Raw genomic sequence first — 16,079 nt, forward strand, 5'->3', positions numbered from 1 at the left:
CCACATAATAATCAAAACACCTAACATTCAAAATAAAGAAAGAATATTAAGGGCAGTGAAGGAAAAAGGCCAGGTAACATATAAAAGCAGACCTATCAAAATTACACCCGACTTCTCCATGGAAACTCTCAATGCCAGAAGGTCCTGGATAGAGTTCATAGAACATAAAAGCTTATCAGAAATCCTCAGTATGTAATGTTCTCCAGAGAATAAGACCTGTAATCCGTTGCACTAATGACACATGGCTTCACCTTTACAACAGAGAGGTGCATTACGACAATGCTGGGCAGGCATTGTCGTTGTACAAGTGGATCATATCCTCCTAAAAAGAGTTGGCTCCATGGAACTCTCCAGAATACTCACCCCCAAATTTTTCCATACTTTTCATGGCACTCAATATCAAATTTCCATATACCCTAGAGAGAGAAATAGTAGGAAACCCATCATTATCCTGTATATACCAACCCTTTTATAGCCAGGGAACGAAACCCACAAATCCTACAAATTGAGGTTTACTGTTTCTAACAGAGAAAACTTCTTCAGTAATGTTGAGTGTCACCAGCATGATGGCTCAGTGAGAAAAGGCAGAGTGATAGAGGAGGACACCTGACCCCTTCCTGTGACCTCTGCATACACAGTGATGGACACGTGTACTGCACCAGATACACACAGCACACACACGATGATGATGATGAATTGTTTTAAAGAATGTGTGAGGTAAGCACAGGAACTCTGGGGGGGAAAAACTCGATTGATTTCAACACAAGCTTTGCCATTCACCCTCAGGATGTGAGCATGGGAATGTCTGCAGTGGACTGATCCTGGACCATGGGTCAAAACAGGTTTAACAAATGGTTCACCTAGATTTAAATGTGGCATATTACATGCTCATCCCTGAAGTCTCTAGTAATTTTATTAAATCATCCTTTTCCTAGTGATTCTGCCTTTACTGAATCTTGAAAAGAAACTACAAAATGCATTGTGTAGTCAGTTGTCTGAGGTGATTGACAGCCATCATTCTGTCTCAGGTATTCACACTCAGGAAGAGAAACAGCTGTCAGTACATTTGAGCATTTGAGCAGTGCCTGGCATGTAGAAGGTCCTGGATTACATTCTCAGCCTCTCAAAACAAAATAGAAGTGAAAAATCTGTCAGGGCTATACATGTGGCTCAGTAGTTAAGAGCACTAGCTGATCATGCCAAGGGTCCAACTTCTATTCCCAGCACCCACATCCAACATCTCACAACCATCTGTAACTCTGGTTACAGGAAATCTAGCGTCTGCTCTCTGTGGGTACTGCACTTACATGCACAAACCCTCACACAGATACACACGTACACACATAAAATTTTCTTTCTAAAAGAAGTAATCACTAACTTGGACCCCAGTTCCTACAGGAAGAGATGAAAGCAAAATACTCTAGTTTCAAGAGCCAAAACATGCCATGAATAGGAAATGGTGAGGCATAATTTCACGGTTCAATGACAATGTAGAGAACCCAAGTACATGAAAAGTCCCCCAAATGTGTGTGCGTAGGTCTGTGATAAACTGATGCTTCAGAAATATTCAGGTTGCTCATGAACCTGGATACAAAAAGGAGAATTTTAATCTAGTGCAAACAGGTTGATGTCCTAGTAGCTGGAAAACCCTTCAAGATTTTCTTCAAATAAATACAGCAGTACTGTTAGAATTTGCACTGGGTTAGAAACAAAACTCTTTTGCTCACAAAGTTTGAGCATCATGTCCTCAATATCAAGATTAAATGGGTTGGAGATCTGTGCATGTCATCTATAGCAAACTTGAGGCAGAATAAACTGACATTAGGGTCTGTGAGATGGCTCCAAATGAGTTGGAACTTGCCACCAAGCCTGATAACCTGTAATTCATCCCTAAAACTCATGGTAGAAAGAGAAAGCTGACTGCCACAAGTTGTCCTTTGATGTACATATATATTTTGTGGCTCATATACACAGTCACCTCAAATTTAATAATATGGGGGAATTGAAAAGGGAGCTGCAGGGATGGTTCTGTGGGAAAAGCATACCCTAAAAACCAGAGTTTGGATTCCCCACATCTGTGTAAATGCCAGGCTGTGGTAAAGCCCTTCGTAGTCCCTACTTGCAGAAGGCAGAGACAAGGGATCCATGGAGCAAGCTGGCCAGCTAAACTAGTCAAGTCAAAGAGCTGGGTTCAAGTGAGAGGTCCTGCCTCAAAGTGAAGAACTATCAAGAAGACACCCAATATCCACCTCTGGCCTCCCTATTCACACACATATCCACACATATGCATCTATACACATATGGGCACTCACACACATGCAAATACATGCATACACACTATAACACACACACACACACACACACACACACACACACACACACACACACACACACACACACAATTTGATAGTTTTTAATCAGGATAGAAACCCAAGGAACCACTGGACATTCTCTAGTATCATGGAAACACATAGTATGAAGGCCTGAAGTCTCAGCGTTTCCTCCCAGGGACCATTTAATAGAACTAAACCCATTATTGATCATCAGAGAAGCCAAATGGGTAGCTCAATCAATACTCACCTTGTAGTAATTCAGTAGAGTTCCTAAAACTGGCAGAGGTTTGGGCCCAGGAATTCCCTGTTTCTTAAAAACATCATGTTTATGGGTCATGAATCTATAGAGTGAAATAGAAAGCCTTGTGACCACACATACAGAAGATGGGAGATAAACATGACCAAAACCAAAAAAATGAAACAAACCAACAACTTGACTTCCCCTCCTTAGGGAATGGGTGAAGGGTCCAGTATGCAAGCCCATTGCTCAGATCTATTTCTACTGAGTTCTGATGTATCTAGGGGTAACCTGAAAGTCAGGTCACACACGAGTAATTCTTATCAGTAAATGTGCTATCTCACAAGAGGGACGTGTGTGTGTGTGTGTTGTGTGTGTGTGTGTGTGTGTGTGTGTTGTGTGTGTGGTGTGTGTGCACGCCCAGCAGATCTGCATACATCAATATGAACTATGAAAGTTAGTATAACTGGGGCTATAGCTCAGTAGCAAAGTGCTTGCTTAGCACACACAGGCTCCTTGTTTGATCCCTCATTCTGCAAAGAAAAAAAATGCAAAGGAACTCAGTTGTCATTTCATTTATGGTCTTTAAGATGATTCTACAGCTAAAGGCACTGCTGCCAATGTTGATAGTCTGAGCATTACCCAGGACCCACATGATAGCAGAGAAGTGACTCCCAAAAGGTGTCTTGTGACCTACACACAGACACAGACACAGACACAGACACACACACACACACACACACACACACACACACACACACACACACAGAGAGAGAGAGAGTCTCACGTGCTGCCCCTAGCTCCAAATTTAAAACATGTAATTTAAAAATGTTTACAGAGTTAATTTCAACTTCTGCTATGACTTTCAAACTTTTATTCTAGTGCCTGTGGATGGCATCAGATCCCCTGGAACTGTAGATACAGATGATTGTGAGCCACATGTGGGTGGTGGGACTCTAACCCGGGTCCTGTAGAAGAGCAGCCAGTGCTCTTAACCACTGAGCCACCTCTCCAGCCCCTGCTTCTGATATCGTTTGTGACCTTCCAGACATTTCCAGAACATAGGTCTGAGTATAACCCCAATCCAATGACACAGTGTGGGAGGGACTTGGTGGTTACTCACCTGTATAGGAGCAGCAGACTGATGGCCAGGAGGGCCCAGGTTTCCAGGGACAGAACTGAAGTCAGGTCCATCGTTGCTTCTCTGTCAGCAATGTACCCTTGTGTTCTCCTTCCAGCTGTGTGTGCTACCCTTTGCAGGGCTTTCCTTCTTGTCAATGGTGCTGAAGTGTGCCCAGTCTGCACGTTTATAATCTGGGAAGATGGGTGGTTCAGGGCTCCAGCCAATGGAAGGATCATTCTGCATCTTCTGGACTTTGATATTCTCTTCCCCTTGACAGATGATAAAATTCATGAAGTCCCTCTTTTGACCTCCTGTGAGTTTATAGTCTGTGTGGAATCAATACACAATGTGATCATTTCAGTAAGATCAAAGGTTCTTTTTAATTTTTTTAATCAAAAATTCAAGCAAACTCACTGACATATGATGTCCTCTCATTGTTGCTGGCTTCGTCCCAAAATACATGAAATAAATCTGAAATTTTACCATCTGTATCCAGATCTTTACAGAATATCTTTGACCCTCCCTGAAAGGTACTTTATTGTTTTTCATAACACAGCTCATCAAAAAAAAAAAATGTCCCTTTGCATCTCTCACCTATGCGCCTAACAAATATAGTCATTTCTTCCATGGCATGACTCCCACACATGCCTTGTCTCCACCCCTTTATCCCACCACTGAAGCTCTGCTATTCATCACCTTACTATATAGTAGGAATATTCTGGGCATTAGTCATAGCTCTGTAATAGAGTGGCCAATCAAAGCAATCAAGTTGAGTTGGGAGAGGTGGCTGAGTCTGTTCCAATGGAGTAGTCACTCAGCATTGTTCAATGAGGTCGTGTTTTACAAAGGGAGGAAGTGAGGCTCAAGCCTGCAAGTGGCCCCTGACAGCTATGGGTCACAACAAAAGAGTGTATAGAGTGTATAGAAAGCTAATATGAAGTGGTGTGTGTGTGTTTTAAAATCCTTCTGATCGGTTGCTATCAGACCTTTTTTGGAGCGATGAAACTGTTCTAAAACTCACCGACTGTGTAGGTTTGTAGAATCATATAGAACCTGAAAAGTTTCTGCACCTTGATAAGCCTCTGCAGATGTGCAGAGAAAGGTGTATTCCCACATTGCCATGGGCTGGTGGGGGAAGGGCAGCCCCTTCCGTGGAACTTTCAGATGAAAATTTTCTGCACCCTGGCAAGCCTGTCAATGCAGCAATCCAAATTAGACCATATCAAACCAAACTAGAAAAAGCCAACGTTTAATGGATACAATTCTCCCAGATGGCCTTCCAGTCCCCCCAACCCCCAGAGAGACTGGAAAACCTCAAGTCTGTTTTCTGGGGAACAGTTTAAATGTCCTGTGGGAGTGGTCTTGAGCATTTTTGGAGGAGAGGCCGTAATTTGGTCAGCTTTCTGAGATGCAGCAGAGTTTGGAGGGAGATAGGGGAGGGGGCTTGGGTGGAGCTTCCACTATAATAGTCCAGACTCTTTGGGTATATGCCAGGTGCTGGGGTGAACCTTCCACCATAACAGAACCATATTTAAAATCACTGAAAATTACAATGTGAATGGATAAACCAAGCAGTTTGTGAATTATGCATAGCATTATATTCGATGCATTGTTTAAAGTTTTTATTTGTATTTTAGACCATTGATGTTTGTTTGATTGTATCTTGAGGAAAAAAAGAAAATTTAGGAGTAGTGATAAGAATCAGATGATAGATGGTGAGTGAGATTACTCAGTGGGTAAAGGTGTTTGCTACAAAACCTCATGACCTGAGTTTGACCCACATGGTAGAAGGAGAGTATCAACTCTTACAGAATGTCTTCTGTCCTCTACATGTGTATCATAGCAGAGTTAGACACACACACACACAATGCATTTAATAGAAAAAAATTTAAAATAGAACCAAGACATTGTATTCTGTCTGTTATTTCCCTTTTGGAGAAAGACCATCTACAAGTGTTAAAACATGTACATGTCCTACACTGACTGTTCTGCCCAGACGCTGAACACCCCCAAACCACCAAGAGACTGGATCGGATGCAAAAGCAGAGTCTTTCTAATTTAGGTGGTTAACTGGGGTCCTCTGTCCAGCCAACACAACAGGTGGAGTAGAAGGGACCCTGAATAGCAGTGGGGCAGGGCATATAGAGGGAGTAAAGTAAGGGGGTGTCTGAGGGTCTGCTAGTTGCATAGTAACAGTCTCAGGATTGGCGCAACTCTGGGCTGGTGGGACTGTCCTGAGTTGATTGATCAGCGTAGTTGCAGAAAGGTTGCTATGCCTGGAGGCCATCCCAGGGCTGTTGCTACACCCTGCATTCTACTATTATCAGTGAAGTACACCCAGAGCCTGCCAGCTAGGGCAAGGTCAGGGGAGGCTCAGCACATCTTTCTGAGTCCTACATCTTGCTGGGTCTTTTCTGCAGCCTGTCATGGCTGCCAAAGCAGAGGGCTGGGTGAGTTAAAAAAAAAAAAAAGCAATTACAGTTCTTGATTGTGCTGAGTGTTGAACAGCAGGACAGAAATGGGAGTGAACAGTAGGCATCAACACAGGCTGGGCTGTCCAACACTTTCACATCCATATCAAATGAATCACCAAAGTCAGCCAGGTGCAGACTCCATGTGAGGTGATTTGAATGAATGCCCTCCACATGTCTTGGGCACTTTAATATTTGGTACTCAATTGGTGGTTGTTTGTCACTGGGGCAAGCTTAGAGGTTTCAAAAGATGTGTGTCATCCCAAGCTAGCTCTCTTTGCTTCCTGTTCCATGGATGGAGATGAGTTCCCAGCTACTGCTCTAGTACCACACCTGCTTGCCTGCTGCCATGGTCCCCTTTGTGATGGTGATGGACTCTTCCATAAGCTCCAAATAAACCCTTCCTTCTTAAGTTGCCTTTGTCATGGTGTTTGATTCCAGCAACAGAGAAGTAACTAAGATGCTACACATACATTAGGCACACCCAATACAAATCCAGGACACCGAAGTTCAGATGAAAGATTCTGCTGTCGATGTAAATGTCATCTCCAATGGATATGTAACACGTTTCCTTCATCACGCCTGTTTTGACTGGAGTATATGTTCAAAGACCTCACAGGAGAATGAGTTTCATAAATAAGAAATTGAAAAATGTGGCTGGAGAGATGGTTCCGCAGTTAAGGACACTTGCTGCTCTTCCAGAGGACCTGGATTTGGTTCCTAGCATTCATGTTGGGCCACTCACAACTGTCTGTAACTCTAGCTTCAGGGGATCTGACACAGTCTTCCAGCCTCAGTGGATGCCTGCATTCACACATTCATGTGTACACACAGGGGGGGGGGAGAGGGGAGAAAAAAGGAGTGGGGAGAGGGGAGAGGAGGGGAAGGAGGGAGGGAGAGAGCTGAACCACATCTCCAGCCCCCAATATAACTTTTTTCACCTCATGCACTACACCTGCTGAGGAAGTCTTAGATGTGCTGATCTAATTGGATGTCAGTGCGGGCATTTTCAGTGGGACTGCACTCTCTGCCAGTTGTCCATGTTTCCCAATCGTCTGCCTTAGATCTTTCTGCAAACTGCTCCCACAGGCTTAAAGTGTCCTCTGTGGACTCCAGAACATTCTTGGAAGTAAAGTCCCCCAGGAAAATGACAGGTGAAGTTTCCAGGTTGGAAGAGAGAACCTTGTTTAGCTCTAGCAAATTGGAGTCAAAAGGAGCAGGAACTAGCTTGCAGGAACCTCCAACATCAGCTCGAGTACAACCTGACCTTCCTCATTAGTTCTTTGCAAAGGTGTGGTGCTGGCCGTGCTTCACCATTGCTGTGATAAAACATTCTACCCAGAAGCATCTTGGAGAGGGACAGGTTTATCTGACTTCCAGGCCACAGTCCATCCCTGAGGGAAGCCAGGGCAGGAGCCATGGAGGAGCACTGCTTGCTGACTTGTTCTCTGGCTGCTGGTTTGCAGGCTCACACTTACCTAGCTCTCTTATACAGCCCAAGACCACCTGGATAGGAATAATGGCATCCAAAGTGAGCTGGGTGCCCCAGCATCAATTAGTAACCAAGGCAACATCCCACAGGCTTCCCAGAGATCAGTCTGATCTAGGAAACACCTCAATTGAAGCTTTCCTCTCTGCAGATGACTTGAGTATGTCTCAAGGTGACAATTGAAGCTAACCAGGCCACATGGTCAAGGCATGGGCCACCATTAGTTTCATCCAAAACAGATCTTTAAAGTGAGACTATACATTCATTCAGTAAATAGTCTCAAAACCCAGAGGGTAACCGGGTTATTGAGAAGAAATTGTAATAGCCCCACCCCAGATCCACCACTCAATCTTTTGAGAGAGAGAAAAAAAGAGATACCATAAGAGAGGGAGCCATTATGGGTTTGAAGAGAAAACTGACTCTAGAGAAATGTTCAGAGCAGACCTACAAGGATGACCCCAACTGACAAACTGGAAAGGCTACCTTAAATGCCCTTCCCTGATAATGAGATTGATGACTACCATATCTGCCATCATAGAGCCCTCATCTAGTAGCTGATGGAAACAGAAGCAGACACAGCTAAATACTGAGCTGAACTGGAATCCAGTTGCAGAGATGGAGAAGTGATAAGAAAAGGGATCAAGACCAGGCTACAGAAATCCACAGAGACAGCTGACCTGCATAAGGGGGAGCTCACGGAGCCCCAGACTGATAGCTGGGAAATCAGCATTGGATTGACCCTGGGCAGTCTAAGGGACCTCTGACAGTGGAACCAGGATGTATCTTTGGTGCACAAAAGGGCTTTGGGAGCACATTCCCCACGGAGGGATACTCCCTTAGCCTAGAGGCAGGAGGGAGGGCCTAGACCCTACTCCAAATGACTGGGCAGATTTTGATGATCCCTCTTGGAAGGCATCATCCTCCCTGTGGAGTGGGGTAGTGGTGGGATGGGGTGAAAGGGAACTGGGATCGATATGTAAAATAAGAAAAAATAATAAATATATGTATAAAGACTTTAAAATTTTATTTATGTGTATTAGTGTGTGTGTGTGTGTGTGTGTGTGTGTGTGTGATGCTGTTCCCCACAGAGGTCAGAAGAGGGCATCACATTCCCCGCAGTTGTGAGCCATGGGAAGCAGATGTTGGGAACCAAACCTGGAGCCTCTAGAAGAGAAGCAAGTGATGTTAATCTCATAGGCCGCTCCATCTCCCCAGTCCTGCCTCCCATTCCCTTGAGTGCAGTCTTGGTTATCTGACCTGGCACTCAGAAGTACATACTCTTGGCTTGCAGATTAGCATTCTGTGAGCCAAACAGAAAACTTCCAATATTGCTAACACAGAAGATAAACTGAAGGCAGGGCTGGTGATTGATTCACAGGGAAAAACCAAAACAACAACAAAACAATGATGACACATACCCTGTTTCCTTACAATCCGACCCCATTAACTTTAGGATGTTCAGACTACACTCAGGCAACTTCAGGCAAATAACAACACTTTGCCAGACTTCAGGAATATACTGTTAGGAACAGCCTCATACCTATCAGAAAATGTTGACATGTCACTAACAGGTTCTATTCTTCACACAGGAGCCTGCATGGCAGTTGCTTTCATGCCAAGGAGGGTGGGTATAGGATGTTTCCCCAGCATTGCTTTGATGTTTTAATACTTATTAAACAAAGACCTTAACTGACCACAGGGAACTTACAAAGTGCAGCTGATAGACTATTTGAGGAAAGTTAAGGTCATGAAGTGGGCTCTCCTCAAGAGTGCAGGACTAGACACAAAGTAGCTGTGATCTTAAGGAATCACTTTACACAAAAATGTATTTACCAAAGAAGACATTCTGTGAAAGCTTCTGGAAAAAATAATAGATTTGCACATATTAAGTCATCCAGAGAGTCTGGTGTTGGGACAGTTGCCTTTAATTCCAGTACTTAAGAGACAGAAGCAGGCAGATCTACTGAGTTTGGAGTTAGCCTGGAATAGAGCAAGTTCCAGGACAAAGAAGCCTTGCCTCAAAAAAGAAATTATTTACCTGGGGAACTTTAATGGAAAAAAAAAAAAAAAAAAAAAAAAAGCCCAGGAGGCAGAGGTGGAGGACCCCTGGGAAAGCTGTGTAGCTGAGGCTAGCCAGATTTGTAAACTCTGGGTTCAGTAGAGGACCCTGCCTCAGTATGATAAAGGTGGAAAGGAACCAAGACAGATAATAGCAACTTCAGGCCTACACACACATGCACATATAAACACACATGCACACACAAATTTTTTTATAAAGCAAAATTAAAGAGGCTTCCATCCATTGGCCAAAGATGAAATATATTGAGGATCAAATTCTATAACCCTGTGGACTGTTCACTATCAAATGTTTAAATCCATGAATGCACTATAATTTTTTAAATAAATTATGGCCTAGCACTACAAGTGTAGCAATACCAAATATGAACAAGGTATGGATTCCATTCTAAGTACTAAACAAAAACTTACTGCCTACACAGGAAGTTGATTACTGTGAGAACAGGCCAGAAAGGGTAAGAAGTCAAACACTCAGTCCACAGTTTTCTTTTAAAAGATTTATTTTTAGTTGTGTGTTGAGTGGCACACATATGTGTGGTACCTGTGGAGGCATCAGAGCCCCGATCTGGAGTTACAGTGGGTGCTGGGAACTGAACATTCTCTGGAAAAGCAACAAGAACTCTTAACTGCTGAACCATTTCTCCAGCTCCACATCTTGCATTTCTTGAAAGAACTGAATGTAGGGGCTGGAGAGATGGCTCAGCAGGTAAGAGCCCTGGCTGTGTAAGCATCAGGACCTGAGTTCAAAACCCCAACATGCAGGTAAAGAGCTGAGCATCACTCCATACACATTTGTAACCAGAGTGCTGTGGTACAGGGGAAACAGGAAGACTCCTGGAGCTTGCTGGCAAGCCAGCTTAGCCTATTTGTTGAGTTCCTGACCAGTCAAAGGCCGTCTTACAATCCTAAAATGGAGAGTTGGATTGCTCAGTGGTTAAAAACACTTATTGTTCTAGAAGATGACCCAGGTTCAATTTCAAACCTACAGGACAGCTCATAATTGTTCATGACCTCAGTTTCAGGGGAGTCAACATCTTCTTCTGCCCTCCAGAGGTGCCAGGAACACACGTGAACATACAATAAAGGCAGGAGAAACATATACACCCATAAAGATAAATGTAAAAATAGATTTTTGTTCAACAAGATGGGAAAATCAAGATGGCTCAGCAGTAAAGGTGCTTGCCTCCAAGCCTTCATAACCTGAATTCGATCCCCACTACTACACAGTGAAAAAACCAACTTCTTCAAGCTGTCCTTTAACTTAGACACATGCAAAATAAACAAATGTATTTTTTATTAAAAAAAAAAAAAAAGATGGATGGCTGGATGGCCACCTGAGGAACAACAGGCAAGGTTGTCCTCTGGTGTCCACACATTATTTTTGATTGTTATTATGATTCATTCAGAGAAACATACAACAGTTATGTTTAGTATATAAAGCCCTGCTCCCTGCCTGGCTTTGAAATATAAAGAAGGTCTCACAGAGGTTCAGTTCAGCCCTGCCATCAGAAGCCTGCCACTGGGCTTGAGTGGCAGGAAGCCACCTGCATTGCCTAATCTGACTCAGGAACAGAAAGAACTGCCTTTGTACAGACTCCAGCATTGCTTGCTGTGGGCATCTCAGATAAAGTTTGCACTTGCTTAACATGGACTGTGGACACAGCAAACAAGGTAGGAATGGGGTTTGCTGAACAAAAATTCAATGATGGGAGCTGGAGAGGTTGCTCAGTGGCTAAGTAACGTTCTTCCCAGCATCCAGACAGCTATATCACTAGTCCCAGGGGATCTGGTGCATTCTTCTGACCTCCGTGGGCACCAGACATGCATGCGGGGCACATATATACATTCAAAGCACTCATATACATAATAATAATGGGAGCAGGGCTGGAGAGATTGCTCAGTAGTTAAAAACACTCTCTGCTCTTCCAGAGGACCCAGGTTTAGTTCCATGCATCTAAATGGTGGCTCAAAACCACCTATAACGATGCTAGTCCTCAGGGATCTGAGGAAACCAGGTATGCACATGGTACACAGACACATATGCAGACAAAACACTTATATGCATAAAATTAATTAACAAATTTAAAATTTGAAGGTGCTGGTGAAATGGTTTTTAGATAAAGGTACTTGCTACCAAGACTGACTAGAGTCTAATCTGTTAGTCTCATAGTAAAAGAAAGCACCATTTCCCACAAATTATCCTCTGCCCTCTGAGCAGGTGTTGTGAAATATGTGTGCCTGCACATACTGTTGTGTAGCAATTACCTCCAAATGGAACATGCCACCTCAGATAGAAGCTTATTGAGATTAAGGAAGTTCTAAGGGGAAGCTGGTTAAAACTCAGTAAGCAACTCAAAAGTCTCAGGAAGTCCCTGAAATGGACCAGATCCACAAGAGTCCTAGCTCCCCAAACTTATAGACTCAGTTTAAGGAATGCAGAGAGGCAATTCTCCAGTCTGTCAAAATGCCTGCAAGTCCTGCAGTGAGCTCTATGGATAAACCTTCATGATCCCTCACCCATGCTGGGGTAGGCTTCAGAGATGTAACTGTTCATGGAAATCACCCCTCCCCCATATTATAAGTAACCCCAGTAAGTTCATTTGTTTGGCAGGTTGGGCCTTGGTGGTAATGGTACTATGGTCTGTTGTTGGTTCCCTATCTGGGGTGAGTAGACATTAGTTTACATCTTCTCAGGAATAGTATCACAGCGCTCGTGTGCGTGTGCACACACACATGCGCGCGCGCACACACACAAAGTGTCACAGCATACAAATAATTAAAAAATTAAATGCTGCCATTGCCTGCCAAGAAAATGGAAAATAAAATCACATGTAACTGTTAGTCATGACCATTTATCTTTGGCACACACATTCATGTGTGTAGGGATACATGTGCATATGTACATATGTATAGGGGCCAGAGGTTAACCTCAGGAGTCATTCCTCATGGAACCCACCTTGTATTTTAAGACATGGTAACTCAGTAGTCTGGATCTCATCTATTAACTAAGCTGGTTGGCCAGTAAGCTCCACCAAGCTAAGGTTTATATGTGGGTTCTTAAGATTGAACCAAGGTCCTCATGCTTGCACAGCAAATACTTTTCCAACTGAGCCATTTCCCTACCTCTACATATTTTATTTATAATTCAAAATGGAAGAGAAGTCTCAGTAAAAAGGTATCAGGAGACACCCTGAGCAAAACTATAGATTGCAATTGTAACAGCACACTTAACGAGAGACTGTCTCAGCAGTCCACAGTCAAAGCCATGGCACAAGGGCTATTCATGCTATCTACAGTTCTCAAATTTATGAACAGCAAGAGCCAAAAAATGGCTCGACAGGTAAAGGTACTTGCCACCAAGCCTGGTGAACAGCGAATTCAATTCCCAAAACTTACCGATTCCTAAAAACCGTCCTCTGACTTTGATACATGTGCACCTTGGCAATCATGAATAAATGTAAAAGCAAAATTCAAAGACTTTAACAGCAGGAAAATCCTTTCGTTCCAGGAAATTGATAGATCTGAACGTTATTCCTGATGCTTACACAGCAAATATTTACCTACTGGGTCACATCTCCAGCCTCAGGTTGCCTAGATGATTCTCAACTGAAGAATGGATGAAGAAAATGAGGCACATTTACACAATGGAGTATTATTCAGCTATAAAAACCAATTACTGTGGTGATATCTTTCTTGCACAAATAAAGCCTGTCTGGGGGTCAGAGATTGGAGCTTGCCTCTAGCTAAGGACACAGGTCTGGAGGTCTATACAGACAAACAAGCTAGCTCAGTCAGTAGAGCATGAGACTCTTATAATCAGGGTCATGGGTTCATGCCCCATGTTGGGTGCCAATATGTAAAAGGAATTCTTAATTGGTCTATATAATAAAAGGCCAGAGTCAGATATAGAGGGAAATGCTGAAAAATCCGAGAGAAGGCGCAAGCCACAGCACACCTTACCTCCTAAGCATCTCAGCAGAGAAGAGTGATTTCCCTTTTCTCCCTGCTTATATCCTGTTTCTGCCCAGGTACCTCACTTCCTGTCTGTCTGTACAGACCTCCAGACCTCTATGGTCAGCTAGTGGCAAACTTTATTTGTCCAAGAGAGATATCACCACAAATGACATCATGAAATTTGCAGGCAAATGGATGGAACTAGAAAATAAAATCATCCTGAGTGAGGTAACCCAGACTCAGAAGACAAACAGTAGGTACCCACTCATAAGTAGATAATAGACATAAAGAAAAGGATGGCCAGTCAATCTACAGTCTATAATAACCCCAGAGTAGCTAGGTAGCAAAGACCCAAAAGGACACATACATGGATCTCCCTGGGAAGGGGAAATAGACAAGATCTCCTGAGTAAATCGAGGGTGAGGGGAGAGGGGAGGAAAGCATGTGGGAACTGGACAGTTGAGTTGGGGGAGGGACAGAGAGGGAGAGCAGTTAAAGAGGTGTCTTGATGGAGGGAGTCATTATGGGTTAGGAAGAAGCCTAGTGCTAGGGAGATTCCCAGGACTCCCTAAAAACAAGGAAATGTTCTCAATGTCTACAGACAACCTAAATTTGCTGAGCCAGCACACAAGAAAAATGGGTTTCGACTCACCCTTGCTGTGCCATTTCTGTCAACCTGACAAGTGTAGTCTCATGGGAAGTTTCAATTAGATCAGATTGGCCTGTATTCATATCTGTGGGGAACTGTCTTGATAACACATTAATTGACATGGGACAATGCAAGCCACAGTGGCCCACACTGTTACCTGGTCAGAGGATCTGGGCCTGTGTTGGATGAGAATTCCTCTGTTTTTTTTTTTTTTTTTTTTTTTTTTAAGACAGGGTTTCAAGACTGGCTATTCTGGAACTTACTTTTTAGGCCAGGCTGGCCTTAAACTTATTTGCTCTTTATTCTATGATTTGTTTAAAAAAAAAAAAAAAAAAAAGCACTCTGTGTGTAGTCAGGTACTTGCAAAGGTCAACAAAGGCTACTGGGACCCAAATTCTGCTCCTCTGAGAGCAGATGTCAACCACAGCCACCTCTCCAGCTCTTTCATCACGACTGTGGATGAGACCAAGTGCTTCCAGCTCCTACTGCAACTTTCCATTGGAACCGACTATAACCTGGAGCTGTAACCCAAATCCCTCCCCACCCCCCTGCCTTTTTTTGGTCAAATTATTTGATCACAGTAACAGAAATGAAAATAGAAGAGTTGGTGCTCATATCTGATGACAAGAGTCCAAGTGCTGGTGGAGAGGGATTATTCATAAGGTGGGTGGGAAATGTAACTCAGAGCAAGAAGCTGATGGGGCATAAGCCCTACTCTGTACCCCAGCATTTGGGAAGCAAAGGCAGCCAGATTTCTCTGAGTTGGAGGCCAGCCTGGCTTACATAGTGAAACCATATCTTAAAAATACAACCAACAAAAATTCCTCAGACCCAGAGGCTATCCATGGGCTCTGAAGATCAAGTTTATCCACTAAGATGTAAGCCCTACAAGCTCAGGGATTTCTCAAAAATGTTATTTACAAGTATATGTGTGTGTGCGTGGGTATGCACTGTGTGCAGAGGCCAGAAGAGGAGTTACAGAAGTACTGAGCCATTCAATGTGGGTGCTTGGAATCAGACTCAGGTCTTCTGCAAGAGCAGCATGCCCTCTTAATAGCTTTACAATCTTTCCAGCCTGTGAAGACTTATTTTTAATTATGTTCATATTCATAGGTCTGTGTATGGCAGTGAAGGTGCCCGAAGGGGTTAGGAGACAGAAGCCTGCAAGAGTGTGTTGGATCCCCTGAAGCTGCAGTTACAGTCTGGTGTGAGCTGACAGGACCAAACCTGGGTCTTCTCCAAGAGTAGCAACTCTCTAACTATGGGGCCATCTCTCCAGCCCAAGCTCAGTGATGGCCCGTTTGATTTACTGATGCATCCTTAGCTTTCAGAAATACTCCCACCCGCACTGCAGGACCTCAATAAAACTTATAGGATAAAAGAGGTGAGAACAAAGAGAACAGCCAGCCTGCTGGAGCAGATGTGCAGTTCCAGCTACTCCAGAGGGATAGAGTGCGAGGGTTCAAGGCTTGCATGGGCTACAAAATAATTCCAAAGCCAGCCTAAGTAACTTATGAAAACCTTGCCTCAACATTAATTTCTAAACAAGGGGAGGGATAGAGCTGGAGATATAGTTCAGTGACAAGATGCTTGCTTAGCATGTGTCAGGCCATAGGTTCAAACCTCAGCAATCCCCCCAACTCTCACTCTCAGAGGTCTTATATATACTAAAGTACCATCAAATATAGTGCAAAACTAGTCTGTCTTTCAGATTAATTCATCAGTTATTTTCAGGGAAGTTACTAA

At 43.5% G+C, this 16,079-nt stretch overlaps 1 protein-coding gene across 1 annotated transcript in view; it reads right to left on the reverse strand.

The window, feature by feature from the left end:
• LOC127237293 (cytochrome P450 3A31) overlaps positions 1 to 3,863 on the reverse strand; it is a 33,834-nt gene extending 29,971 nt beyond the window's left edge. Inside the window, exons 1-3 of the mRNA XM_051205485.1 lie at positions 3,695 to 3,863; positions 2,581 to 2,674; positions 364 to 416 (exon numbers count right to left, since the gene is read on the reverse strand). Of these exons, the coding sequence (XP_051061442.1) occupies positions 364 to 416; positions 2,581 to 2,674; positions 3,695 to 3,765 (218 nt within the window). The 5' untranslated portion in view covers positions 3,766 to 3,863. The remainder of the gene's footprint in view (positions 1 to 363; positions 417 to 2,580; positions 2,675 to 3,694) is intronic.
• Positions 3,864 to 16,079: the final 12,216 nt, after the last annotated feature.

This window comes from Phodopus roborovskii, unplaced genomic scaffold (genome assembly GCF_943737965.1).
Source record: "Phodopus roborovskii unplaced genomic scaffold, PHOROB, whole genome shotgun sequence".
In the NCBI taxonomy this organism is placed as follows: Eukaryota; Metazoa; Chordata; class Mammalia; order Rodentia; family Cricetidae; genus Phodopus; species Phodopus roborovskii.